The sequence below is a fragment of the Pseudoliparis swirei genome, chromosome 22, assembly GCF_029220125.1.
Source record: "Pseudoliparis swirei isolate HS2019 ecotype Mariana Trench chromosome 22, NWPU_hadal_v1, whole genome shotgun sequence".
NCBI classification, from domain to species: Eukaryota; Metazoa; Chordata; class Actinopteri; order Perciformes; family Liparidae; genus Pseudoliparis; species Pseudoliparis swirei.
The window spans coordinates 6,582,765-6,596,049 of record NC_079409.1 but is presented as its reverse complement, the minus strand read 5'-3'; the positions used below and the strand labels follow the sequence as shown (position 1 = coordinate 6,596,049).

Genomic DNA, 13,285 nt, shown 5'->3' with positions numbered 1-13,285 from the left:
TGCCATGAAAACATTTTGACAATTTTTTTTATTCAACAACATTTAGATCAGCCATTAAAGTCAGAAAAGTTCAGCCAGGAGAAACATAACTTAACAGGACTTATCATCAGATGACCAGGTTCACATCATACATGTTTTTGGGAGGTCTCAGTCTTTTTGACATAACTGTATTTTTGTGTGGTATTTTCACTGACTGCAACATGTTTTAACATGCAGTGTTTCAAAACATTTGGTAAGCAATTTCTTATTAGTTTACATTAGAACATGAGATTAAAAAAGGTAAAATTCCTATTTTCCCTCAGATTTTAACAATATGCTTTAGCTGCCTCATAATGTTTAAAATTAGATTCATATTCCAACTTGGTGGAAAATATCTATTATTCAGCAGTTAAAAAAACAAAAAAACGATTAGACAAACTTAAAATGCCACGTCTAAGAGATATGGACGGTAATCATTTTAAAAATCGATATAAAATGGATATGAATGTGACAACAAACTTTTGTTACAAGTGCAAGCCAAAAACAAACATAAATGACATTTGTAATATAAAACTTGGTAAAAAATACTAATTTAAAACTGTACAATCACCAAGTACACAGAGTGAGCACTTCAACTGTTATTCATTTGGCTTCAGCAGCTTCGGCCTTTGGCTCCTGGGAACAGAAGAGGAAAAGCCTTGTTATACGTTACATGCTGGTTTCAGCAGCACATTCCCTCACTGGGGTCTCAGCATTCCATCACCCAATTAGGTCAATTAATGTCGCCATCACGTCGGAAACAGACATTTCTGCTCCTTCAAATACCAAATAAAAATGGAGGGAAAAATGTATTGACAGAACATCTGATTTCTAAAGACTTTATTCAAGTATAAATGGTAAAAATACAAATCTGTTTGTAGAATTTCATCTTAAGGAAATTGATTTTTCCAAACTTTCATTGGATTAAAAGTTCCTAATTACAGCTTTTGCTCACAATCACTAATTTCTTATCATTCATTAAAGAAAAAACATTGTCCAAGATCTTTCTCGTAAAAGAAACAAACCTCAGTCTTGGGGTTTCCATTTTCGGCTTGTTTGGCCTTCTTTGCTTTGAGCACCTTCTACAAAAGACATGACAATTGATTGCAAACAGATTAGAGCACTCAGGCAAGTACACAAACATCACATGTTTCAGATCAATGAAGAAAAACAAGTATACCAACACATCCAAAAGGTATTTCCTCTTGAACTAGGCCACATTTAATTTCTCTTCAAGGAACTGAAGGCCATGTATCAGCTTCACATGTGACAAACAGCACACAGAGACGTTCTGTTAATATCAGCTGCATACTTTTACAGGAGCTTTTTTCTTAGTCTCCACTGCTCTGGTTGGTTTCTGCAAAACAAATATAATTTAATTTAGTATTTGACAGTAGAACAACAACAAGAGTATCTTGGGGGGGGATGTCTGGTAACACAAGGCACATTATTTGTTTTTTGACCATCTTTCCCTGTTTTGTAATTAAAAACGATCATAGATAAATATTTTTTTATTTTGATGAACCGATATTGAGGGATGCATGTTTGTGGAAAGCACAAACAGACAACGGGTTTATGATTCAAATTTGAAGGTTAAAGCTAATCCTCAGGAACAAGAATAATCACAAAACAAAATAGCATCCCTAATAACTGATTAATGAATGTGTTTCTGAAGCTTACCACAGCAGCCAGCCGCTTGGAATACCGCCTTTCCTATTGAGATAGAGGAAGAAAACCGTCAGTAATGATTGCAGATGTAACTAATTTGCATGAGAATCCAAACTAAAGCTATTCACAGCCCTAAAGTGGGCATCAGATGAAGTTTCATCAAATGACTGAAGCAGAAAACTAAAAATCTAAATAAAATTACACTCATAGCAGCATTTACTACAAATCCAAGTTATCAAATATATAAACATATTTGTAATACGATTCTACTACAGCAATAACAGACCATGGATATAGATCATGCATAATATCAACAAATAGGAGATGTTTACAAACCTCACTCTGCACAGCTGTCTGAAAGACAAATAGAAAAAACACAATATTAAAATGTTAATATGATTATTATTATTGACGACAACTCAAATATCCCTTAAAATCCCAGAGTTTCAGACATAATCCAAAGACAATTTTGGACCTGACAAAGAACTTCCCGCGCATATTTGAATTCAAACGCGTCCTGTCACTGCGTTGGCGCGCTGACAGCTTCCTTTGTTTTGTATCGCTGCGCGCCGACACACAGACAGCTGTTGGGAAACTGACAAGATTACCACTTTACTAAACGCAGCCACACGAGATCTCGAGGTGCAATTTAATAATTTTAAAAAAATGTAAAAAGGAAAAAAAGGGATTGAGATTTCAGAAATGCTTAATTTTTTTAATTTCATGTAAAAAATATAATCTATTAAAACACGCTGCAACAGTTTGCCATCGCGATACGCAAAATGGACTCAGTCAAATATATTAATAATTTTATGGGGAAGGAAAACAAATTTCCCATCCATACACACGTTAATTCACTGATTACGCACACGTGTGACGTTGTGTTAATGTCAGCCGACCGAGACGTTTAAGCCAATTTAGATTTAATTCAGTCCGACCGACGACACAATGCATCCGTTTGAACAAACCTGCACGAGCAAGTCTGACTTATGCGACTCAAAACAAGAGTGAAAAATAAATAAATAAATGTGACCTCCCCTCCCCCAACCTGAAACATGCAAGTTGCGCTTAATAACTTACTTCTTAATGCTCGATAACGCGTTACCCATTCGGTAAGAAAGTATGTCGCGAGCCCCGCTCTCGCGTCGAACCGGGCGTCTAACGTTTCTGCCATTTAACGTTTCGGCGCGTAATGTTATCTACAACCCCCCCAACCTGCTGCTAAAGAGAGGGAAAAACAAAAAAAACAAACAAGCCAGCGCAATGTCAACGGCGGCACTTGTCAAGGAGCTGTGGCGCAGGGCGTGAAACACAATAATATGTTCGTTCATCAGTCGTGTTTACCGGATAACGGGGCATTTCACGTGATTAACAAGACGGCAAAACTTTAATTTTCGACGACCGGGGAGGAGGATGCCCGCCCAGGGTTCCTCCGGTCGGACCGCCATGTCTGCCCACTGTGAACGGGGACGATGACGTTCCTCTGATGCAGATCTATCAAAACGGCGGACTCAAGTTAACGCGGAGCGAGCGCGCGCGGAGTTAAAAAATAAAATCAAACGTCTTACCTTCGTTTTGCCCATGTTGATGATAGGAAGGGAAGAGAGAGCTCACGAAGAAATATAATTGCAAAGACGTGTTTTTTTTTTTTTTTTTTGCCCGGAGAGATAACACACAACAACCGACCAGTCGCTGCGTAAAATGGCGAATGTATAATGCAAACGAATGTTTTCTGTAGTTTATACGCTGAAATATAAGAACGAAACCGGTTCGAACCAGTTTTGTGTTTCGCTGTCTGTCATTGGATGCAAATACGTCACGTGCGTCTAGGCCCCGCCTATTTTTTTAAAGAGGCAGAAGGCAGAAAGGAAAAATACTCACCAGTGCCGCGAGGGGGCGCTGTATTGAAGGTACAATTAAAGTAGGTCCAGTTCGTCATCTAAATACTTCAGTGGTGGAAGAAGTACTTTTACTGAAGATTAAGTAGGAATGCCACAGCGTAACCAATACTTAGTTTCGAAATCTGGTAATCATTTTATAATGAGATTCAATGTTAACTATCCAATATCAAGTAGGGAAAATTATTCCATTTGTTTTGTTAATATTTCCTATAGAAAAACTTTCAAATTCCTAATTCTACTAAGAAAATGAAGATGTTTTGCAGTTTGGATGTAAAACATGAGGAGATAAAATTGAAGGAGTCAAAGTTACCCAGTTTTATATATACCAACACATTACAACTACGAGCTAAAAATAGCGTTGAACAAAAATAGCAAATATATACAATTATACTGATTCAATATATGCAATTCAATTCTCAAATAAAGTCTATTCATCATGTAAATGAGAGAGGTCCAGTACTTCCTCCCAACAGTTACAAGTAGAAACTAAAGGCAAGTACAAAGGTTACAGTATTACATCATTTAATCATAGATGACATACAATAATCGCTTCATTCTGTTAAAGGAATCTGGTCAAAATATAGTTATGTCATCAACATCACACTCGACGAACAACTTTTTGGGTCACAACAAAACTGCACTGACGTATATTAATCTGGACGGCTGCTTTGGGATCCCTGGCGGTCATTCTTATATTTTGATCTTCCAGTTCATGGCATGCAGTCGACAGCAAAGTTCCACAATTACGTAACTACATCTTGACCAGACAATTCCACGTATTAGACTTCTTTTAATATCTTCAATCATAAATATCAATTATCTTACAGCCCCATAGGGGTAAAATTGCGCTCTCGTTTTAGTATATTTCTTTATAAATATAATTCAGTAACACCATGAAACCATTCCCAGTTACAGTTCACTCTTAATTTTTTCCACGGAAGCCCTTCAGGGAAGAGGACGGGGCTCCGTGGTCCTCGGAGGCCTCCTAGGCCGAGACGGCGTCGCTCCACAAGTCATTTAAGAAAGAGTCTCTCTTGTGCTTCAGCGCTTCGAGGAAGTTCTGAATCCGTTCTTCCCGGCAGGTGCAGTAGCGCAGCAGGGCCTCTTGTCTTCTCTGGGCGTCGGCGGGCTTCCCGTTCCCATGATGCAGCAGGTGCTCCGCCACGCAGGCGCGGTCCGCCTCCAGCTGCTGCGAGGCCTGGTGCTCTCGATGGAGGTCTCTGGCTTTCTAAAATACAACGACGTCAGAGATGTTCACAGAAATCCTGATGCTGATTCTAAGCATAAAACACAAAACCACCGTAACAAGTAAAAAGAAAAGTCTAAAAAAGTTATATAGACGAGGTATTACGGTTATCAAAGCTTTTGCAGCTTTGCAACATCACATGCAATCAGGGTAGGACATTTACATTTATTTTTTTAGGGGCAAAAAGAAATTGAGGGGACTTTTTAAACTTTGTTTAAAAATACTAAATATACTTATTTAGGCTTACAGTATACGAGGAATTGTCCGAATAATGGCATTAATACAACTATTAGGCAGTCGTCTAATAAATTCTGGACCGGGTCATATAAGCTACGATGTTTTTGACAAGTTCATTAAATTATCATAATTATTAGAGGAAATTATGAGGTCATTTTTTGCCCCTCTCCTAGTGATATCAGGGGCAAAATGATATTTCACAAGGGCAGTTTTGCCCTTTGCCCTTGCGTATTTCCGACGCTTCATGCAATCGTTTTTTATTTCTCAAATTTATGTTTGGCGCCAGAATAAATAGAGCGAGAAGAGACATTCTGTGGTTGGACAAAACAAAATAAAAACAACATCCAGTTAATCTCCATTTGATAAAGCCGTCAATGTTTGGGGCTTGTTGAAATCGCTGATACCAAATTTTAATATTGCAAAAATACATTACGTATATATTCAAAATATTAATAAATATACTTTTTTCCTCATTTGCCAAAACAGTTTTCCCTCATTTGAATGCTTACGATTTCTTATGTTCCTCCCGTTGACACATTACATCATGCTGTGAATGTTTTTCGAGTGATGAACCGAGCAGTCAAACGACCCATACTTACTTCATTTAAATATTAAAGACTCATTTGTGTAGCTACCATTGTCACAACGATTAGTCGGTGAAATACCTAATCAGAAGTACCCGTTCAGTTTTATGAGAGAAAGGAGCAAAGGAAGGGAAACTGCACAAGGCCAATGTGTTCCAGTGAATATCGGTGACAACAAACAAACAAACAAACAAAGTGTCCCCTCATGTATGCCTCACCTGAATGGCTGTGTGATTTAATTGGTATTGGAGAATGGCTTCACACAGGTTCCAGAAGGAATACTCGGGCCACAGAACGGACTGAAACACTAGACAGGAGTGGGAAGTCTGCAGAGTGGGACAAGGAAGAGAATCAGGAGAAGTCTCGGAGATGCTGGGAAGTTTTCAAATCCATGGTCATTTGATTAATGGCGTCTTTAAAAGATTGCAAGCCTGCTTTGGTGGATAATACATTGTGGTTTTTGGCATGAAAAAAGTATGATATATAAAAGTCAATTGTACTTAAAAAACAAAAAGCCTGCTTTTCTTACGCTCTTTTCACGTGGTATGTTCGATATTACGCAGTGCAAAAAGGATGCCCTGCAATTGGTCTAAATAATATGAACTTCTACAGCGCTTTCTAGTCTTCAGACCTTTAACACAGTACATGACATCATTCACCCCCATTCATACACTGAAGGGAGGAGCAACGGTTCCACCTGCCCATCAGGAGTAACTAACATCCACACACCGAAGACACAGCTACGGGAGCAGATTTTGGGGTCAAGTGTGACAAATCAACATGGGCAAGCAGAGCCGGGGATCGAACTGCCGATCCTCTGATTGAAGGACGACCCTGCTCACCAGCCACAGTCCTTGAGAATGTTTTGCTCTTTAAGTGCCTTAAAGGAAGTTGTGGCTGAATGAGACATGTCATCACATTGACTCCTCATGCGACCGCGGTGGACTTTGTTTATAGCCTCATCTGAATTTTTTTAACCTGATGATTGCATTTCTGGACAAAAATTGGCATCATAAACTTGTTTTTGCCAGTTTATTGTTTGTGATATACCCAATTCGGATGGAAAATCCGACAGACTTTGAGGAAACCAGTGAATTGATAACTTCTGGGGTTGTCCTGATAAAATATTTTAGATTAGATATTCCTTTATTATCCTGTTTATTTATTTATTAATAAATAAATAAATATCTATTTATTAATTAATAAATAAATAAAATATGTATTATCTTATTTATTAATAAATAAAATATTTATCATCTTATTTATTAATTCATATCTTATTATTTCATCCCTGCATCACTTTATTACAGATGAAGGAAATGAGGGACGGGATGCGACTCGACCCAAAGTGTCTAATTCTGATGACCACTGCAGAGTCTTAAAAAAAAAAAAAAAGGAGACTTCTTTCTTATAATCTATCAATTATCTTCAACTATTTCTGATTTATTATGTAAGCATCGTAGACATATTATGGGCTGTGTCTACATAAACTAAAAGTCTTCTCTAACCAATGTTTTGGAGGCTAATATTAGTGCTCCTAATTGGCAATGATCACTTCCCCCTAAACCAAAACTTGGAATTCACATCTCTTTCTTTAGTGTTTTCAAAGTTAACAATAATCGGAATAAAAATCATCTCATGTCACCATGTTTCCATGCAGTCTCTCTCATCTCTCACCTGCCAGAGAAGGAAGTCGCTGAGTCGCACCTCTCCAGATGTGCGGATGAGCAGATCCGGATTGGGAGATTTATTGCTGTACAAACACTCACTCAGCAGCGGCTCTGAAACGTCACTGAGCACGACAGAACAACACAAACGCAGCGTGTTTGAGCAAAAGATCTCCAGGTTGCATCACAGGTGTGGGCAGAAAATATCAAGATCAACTCAGGATTGTCACCTTGCTTTGATCAAGCCCTGCTCCACCCCCCACGCCATTTCTCTGACCGCGTTGGTGATTTCATATCTTGACGTGTAGGCGAAGCACACATTCAGGAAGCATCTGCAAAACAAGCAGTTGTACATCTGGGGTCACTTATAATGTACAGCAGGACATCTGTTCATGTCATATGGTCACTATGGGTGAGCCACTGATGAGGAGGGTCATAGAAGCCGAGGAACAAATCAATGCAACGCGTACTTATTGTGCGCCTTGGTGCTGACCACAGCTTTGGCAATAAGCTGCTGAAGGTCGAGCGGCAGCATATTCAAGTCGCCCAGCACCCGGACACAAACGCCATGCTTCTCCAGATTCTCCCTTTGGTAGGAGAGAGAGACAGGAGGAGAACAATCAAGAAAAAAAGCACGAAGCAGAACATGCAGAACAAAACGACCGTTTAGAGAAGGCTACTATTTATTATTATTATTATTGACAACAACCTTTATTTCCCCAGATAATTCAATTGAGAGCCGGCTCTCATTTACAATGACGACCCGGCCAAAAAGGCAGCAACAGGAGGCAAATCGATAAAGACTGAATAAAAACACACTACTCCTCGAGCACTCTTGGGTCACCACCTAGTGGTCATTTGTGGAACTGTAGATAAACAAGCCTTTACTTGTTGATCATTTATTTTACATCTACATTTGCACTAATGAACACTTTACAGTACAATAAGAGGCATACATCTAAAAAGGTGTTACTTAGATATTCTTGTGTATTGGCGAGAAGTAGTCCGTGTCCGCTTAAATAACATGGAAATAAGTGATATTGTACACTGCTATTTATAAGCCAGACTTTCTTCCCCATGACCATTCTGGCATCAGTCCAAAGTATATCTTCCTCGTTGGCCAATGCAGGGGGAGGAGATTTTGTGCCAGTGACGACCGTTAACATATCCAGTTTTAGCAAAACAGTCCAGTATTTATTCAGTTTGTACTTTTAAATGCAACGGTGAACCATGCAGATTTAAAAGGGAGTTTGAAAAAAAGGGTTTGTTACAACAGGCGACTTACTATCTATCTGAAGCACAGTTAAATAAATAAAAAAACCATAGCTCAACGTTTCAGGCTTACGAAGACACTAAACTTAATTTAACTACACAACAGTCACAGCGTGTGGCTTCTTTCAATGTAACTTTAAGGAAGCTGTGAATCATATGATGAAGAACATGTGACTTTCCCCGAAGGCAACAGCAAAGTAAAGGAGCCATTGTAAAGTTCCTGAACATTAAAACTCACCGTTCATCCAACAGCTTTTCAAATTTCTGCCTGGCCAGCTCCAACAGCCCATCCACCTCATTTTTGGTGCGCTTGAAGTTCTCGATGCTGAAGGCGTAGACCGTAACCTCTCGGATGTCCAGATGCTTACACCACCGCAATGTCTGGTACGGAAGGGACAAAGGGTCACGTGTAAATTAAACAACCGATTTCATGGGTTTGAGGAAGACGAGCTTTAAGCCCACAGCAACTCACCTCTGCCAGCTTGTCGAAGCCCTGCATGTGCCCTTCCTGGCGCTCCATGTTATTCTTACGCGCAAAGCGGCGGTTACCATCCATGATGAAGGCCACATGTTTCGGCATGGGTCCAGCCTGGAGGAGACGATGCACATCAGGGGAGTGGGGACCAGATTGGGGTTGAGGAGACATTAAGTACCGTTATTAATACAGTTTAGAGCTTAAAGAAGGAAAGAAAACTATGATGTATGGCACATTTTCTCTGGTTCAAGCTTCCACAATGTCAAGGTATTTGTCTTTTCAGTGTAATTCATGACCTGAGAAAAAGTTTTTCTCAGAGCCTTCACCTGCATCTCAGTCTTTATCAGCAGTCGAGAATAGGGTCATCCGATTAAATGATACCGTTTATAACTCTGAGTTGCTGCCCTCGAATGGTGTTGATGGCAAAGTAGCCACATGGTATACCCCCATGTATTAACATTTCACCAAGTCAAATGCCTTGTATGTGTCACGTACGTGACAATAAACAGTCACAAATATATATTTTTAGATACAAATTGAAAAATATTACACAATTAAAGACTTTTCATTTTGTTTTATATTATATAGGATTGAGCAAGGAGATGTCATATATAATTAAGTTTGTTTAACCCTCCTGCCGCCTTCGGGTCAATTTGACCCGATTCAATGTTTCACCTTCCTGTTACCTTTATATTTACTGACATATTTTACCCTTGGGGTCACTATGACCCCAGCTATTAAAATCTCCAGAAAATTATTAGAATTAATATTGTTTTCCAAGTTTAAGTGTGAGGTACTTTATGTTTGTTTGTTGACTACCGAAAGAACACCGACATTAAACATTGAATCGGGTCAAATTGACCCGAAGGCGGCAGGAGGGTTAATGAGCTATGGAGATTTTTAAAACGGGAAGAGAGAGGTAGCTACATACACATAAGTATTTATGAATATAAAAATGAGGCTTACCTTCAGGACATTGGCGGAAATCTTCTCGAGCAGGTTTAGTTCACCCTCTCTTATCCACGACATGTTCTGGCTTTCAACAGTCTAAAAATAGGTGATTCAAAATGGTTATGAATATCGACATTATAACCAAGCCCTTTTCTAGTCAGAGACAATGACGAAGTCACTGTTTATATGTCCAAAAGAGCGACATTTCTGAGGCGTTACACGCTGCCAGTGATTGATTTATCTATTAACTGCACGCTTGGCTCACGAGACATGCCCTGAACTCAACTGCTTTGAGGCTTTAAAATACCCAAAAGAGTCACACGTCGTCCGGAAACCCCAAACCCTCCGTGGAAACCGCTCCACTCATTCAAACGGTTGAACCAGACGGTTCTACTCACACAATTACGGTCATTTTAATCACATTTCAGAGAGCCTCCAACTCACAGCTTTAACGATGACGACCTCTTCCGCATTGGAGGAAAGTGACGTAGCAGCGCAGGGACAACTTCCGGTTGGACGTTAGTAGATTTCCAAACTATGTGGATGAATTGTACGTTAATAAGAAACGTTAAAAATGAGAAATACCACCATATGAAAATACTCATGTATTTTTATAGGTTATTTTTATATTAAAATTCTCAAGTATTTTTATATGCATTACAAGTTTAATTATCGGGCTAAAAGTCTACATAAAAGTAAACCAAACTGTAATCTAGTCGTGGTTTGCAATGATGTATATTGTAAATTGTAAGAGATTGTTTGTAAATATAGTTATGTGTATCTGGCGTTGTAAAATATCCTTAATTATTTTGATGCCTTTTAAAACATGTTGCTTCTCGTTTTGATAAGTGCTATACAAATACGCTGCATTTTTTATTAACCACACAATAGGTATGTTTTAGATTAAACCGCCATTGCACAGCATGAGACTATTAGCCAACCATGTAGTGTTGATAACAATTGGGATTTTCTACAAAACGTGTTTTTTGTTGTCAAAACCAAGATCCAATTAGCTCTTAGATCAGGCGAAGGTCAGGTGTTTCCGGTCAAGCCCCGGTCTTGTCTTCTGTGAAGATCAACTGCAACTCACTGGTAATAAACCTAATATATATCATCCCAATTGTGTGGCTTATTTGTTTGCGAAAAAGTGCAAATCCAGTGTTTGAATACAATTACCTCACATTAGTAATGCTGCAGGCCATGAGTGCTGCAGGCCATGAGTTGTATTATGATTTAAATGAGACAGAGACAGCAATGACAACTTATGTTAAATCAGTATTATACTGCCATATTATATAAGGAATCATACTAAATATTGACATTAATTGTATTAGTATATGTATTCAATGGAGACAACACGACAGCCTTACGCTGCTTTCTCTCAATCCTGGAATTTGTAAGCCTTTCCATGTCACTTAAAAACAATGTTAAAAAAAGAAACCCAATATTAATCATCCCAATGATGTGGCCTTTGTTTGGAGAAATGTGCAAATGTTGTGTTCTGAATATAAGATCGCCTTGCATCAGTAATGCTGAAGGTCAGGAGTGCTGAGTTGACCTTACTGAGATGAAAAACATAACAAGGTATGTTAAAAATAAGATCGCAATCAGGAACATTGCTAAATGTGTATTACACTGACAAGTTATTAATTAATCATATCGTTCATATTAATTACAACTACTGAATATGAAATATACATCATCCTTATATCTAATCATCAGTGATGCTGTATCGTCAGGAGTACTGGAGGCTTAGGAGGACACATGTTATTGTGGGAGAAGCACTGACGTCGACTGGGTGCCAGTAGGTGGAGGAGCAGTGATGCAAAAAGCTAAACCAGTGAAGAAAACACTATTGATGACCACAACTAATGATGTTATATTACTTAATGCGCGGGATCCAGCGCCACACTAGATGAATGGAGGGGTCTCTGTTGTTGCTTGCAATCTCCATCCTCACCACTTGATGCCACTAAATCTAGCTCAGTTCCTTTTAACAAGGGGACTATTCCATACTTCCATATTTCAGCATGATAGGTAACTAGCTGTTACACTTACTAATCTTTAAATATTAGCACATTTAAAAAACAAAACATTGACATGAATAACAACATTCTCCATGAATATTATAAATTAATTAATTGGTTGACTAATTAGCAAAAAAATCACAATGTTGTCTCTCTGTTTGCACCAATTATACCAATATTCACACACTCAAATGGCCTGCCAAGTACTATCTGAAGTCTTTATAAAGGACTTGACAATCAAGCATTCAAAACGTCTTCATACAGCTCTGATAACTGGACAACCTGGAGTGTTATGCATCATATAATTACTTATTATATTATTGCATATTTAGTATCACTATTATATGAATGTGCAAGGGGAATTTTACTCTTAGCTTGTCGATATATAGAGAAACATAAAGTCATGTAAAGTAAAATAGAAAAATTTATCTCACAAATATATACAGTGTACTTTCCACCACTGCATTACTCATATGTAATATATTCATATCCCATATAGCCTTCTTTTTACATATTAAAATGGGTAGATATATGAATAATGTGTGCAGACAAATTTTAACGAACAACTAATATATAGGGGCTCAAAGTGTTCAACATTTTAGAAATACATTTGAAATAATGAAATAAATAATATTATGAATGAATTATTTAATGAGTACTTGATGAATTGATTCATAAAAAGGAAGGAATGAGGTTCATGGTTCAAATAATATAATTTCAGATATATTCTGATGAAGATGAAAGTCTGTCTCTCAGACTGCAATTGAGGTCTGTTAGTCTTTAATAAATCCTAGGAGAATAATCATGTGCATATAACAATTAAAAGAGGTTATTTTGTGTGTGTAATCTAACGGGAACACAATGGCCTATGTGGAGAAAAGTAAAGTATACATCATTTGGAAGCTGAGGATGACAATGATTTGTCAGAGGACTTGATGAGAGATCTATAAATACGATAAGCTGTGCCTGTGACTTAGGTCCAAAAAAAGAAGGGAACAAAAGTGTGTCTATCTATTTATAACAAAATCTCAACACATTGAATGATTAAAAACGAATTTAGCTCGTGAGATTAAAAGAAAAAAAGTTGATGAAAATGGAATTTAGCTTATAAAATAAAAAGCAAAAAAGTTGATGAAAAATCACACCAACTAACTAAACTAAAGAAGTTAAGTTTGAAAATTTACTGACATATTTAATTCTTTGTATGGTTATTCGTTGTGTGTGTATATGTTAATATCG

The 13,285-nt window shown here is 37.9% G+C and overlaps 1 protein-coding gene and 1 long non-coding RNA gene across 4 annotated transcripts; both read right to left on the bottom strand.

Moving 5' to 3' along the window:
• Positions 1 to 9: 9 nt before the first annotated feature.
• Positions 10 to 3,453, bottom strand: LOC130212567 (uncharacterized). Its single transcript, XR_008835374.1, has 6 exons — positions 3,255 to 3,453; positions 2,023 to 2,040; positions 1,699 to 1,731; positions 1,331 to 1,375; positions 1,044 to 1,100; positions 10 to 654 (listed from the first exon to the last, which is right to left on the bottom strand). It is a non-coding gene; the product is annotated as an uncharacterized LOC130212567 (long non-coding RNA).
• A 425-nt stretch (positions 3,454 to 3,878) lies between these two features.
• On the bottom strand, positions 3,879 to 10,482 carry dhdds (dehydrodolichyl diphosphate synthase). Of its 3 annotated transcripts, none has more exons than XM_056443567.1 (9): positions 10,464 to 10,482; positions 10,035 to 10,115; positions 9,066 to 9,182; positions 8,832 to 8,974; positions 7,792 to 7,908; positions 7,552 to 7,653; positions 7,332 to 7,446; positions 5,873 to 5,980; positions 3,879 to 4,815 (listed from the first exon to the last, which is right to left on the bottom strand). In XM_056443567.1, the coding sequence occupies exons 2-9, from the start codon at positions 10,095 to 10,097 to the stop codon at positions 4,573 to 4,575; spliced, it is 1,008 nt and encodes a 335-aa protein (XP_056299542.1). In that variant the 5' UTR covers positions 10,098 to 10,115; positions 10,464 to 10,482; the 3' UTR covers positions 3,879 to 4,572. The 3 variants fall into 3 exon arrangements, with proteins under 3 accessions (XP_056299542.1, XP_056299543.1, XP_056299541.1); XM_056443568.1 differs by lacking the exon at positions 10,464 to 10,482 and adding an exon at positions 10,441 to 10,459; XM_056443566.1 differs by lacking the exon at positions 10,464 to 10,482 and adding an exon at positions 10,418 to 10,454.
• Positions 10,483 to 13,285: the final 2,803 nt, after the last annotated feature.

Excerpts from the sequence above, each read along its gene's own strand:
- dhdds (XM_056443567.1), bottom strand. The coding sequence starts at position 10,097 with ATGTCGTGGATAAGAGAGGGTGAACTAAACCTGCTCGAGAAGATTTCC. Across the intron at positions 8,975-9,065 it reads GCTTCGACAAGCTGGCAGAG|ACATTGCGGTGGTGTAAGCA; the intron begins GTGAGTTGCTGT and ends CTTCCGTACCAG. Across the intron at positions 5,981-7,331 it reads GCGACTTCCTTCTCTGGCAG|ACTTCCCACTCCTGTCTAGT; the intron begins GTGAGAGATGAG and ends CCCACTCTGCAG.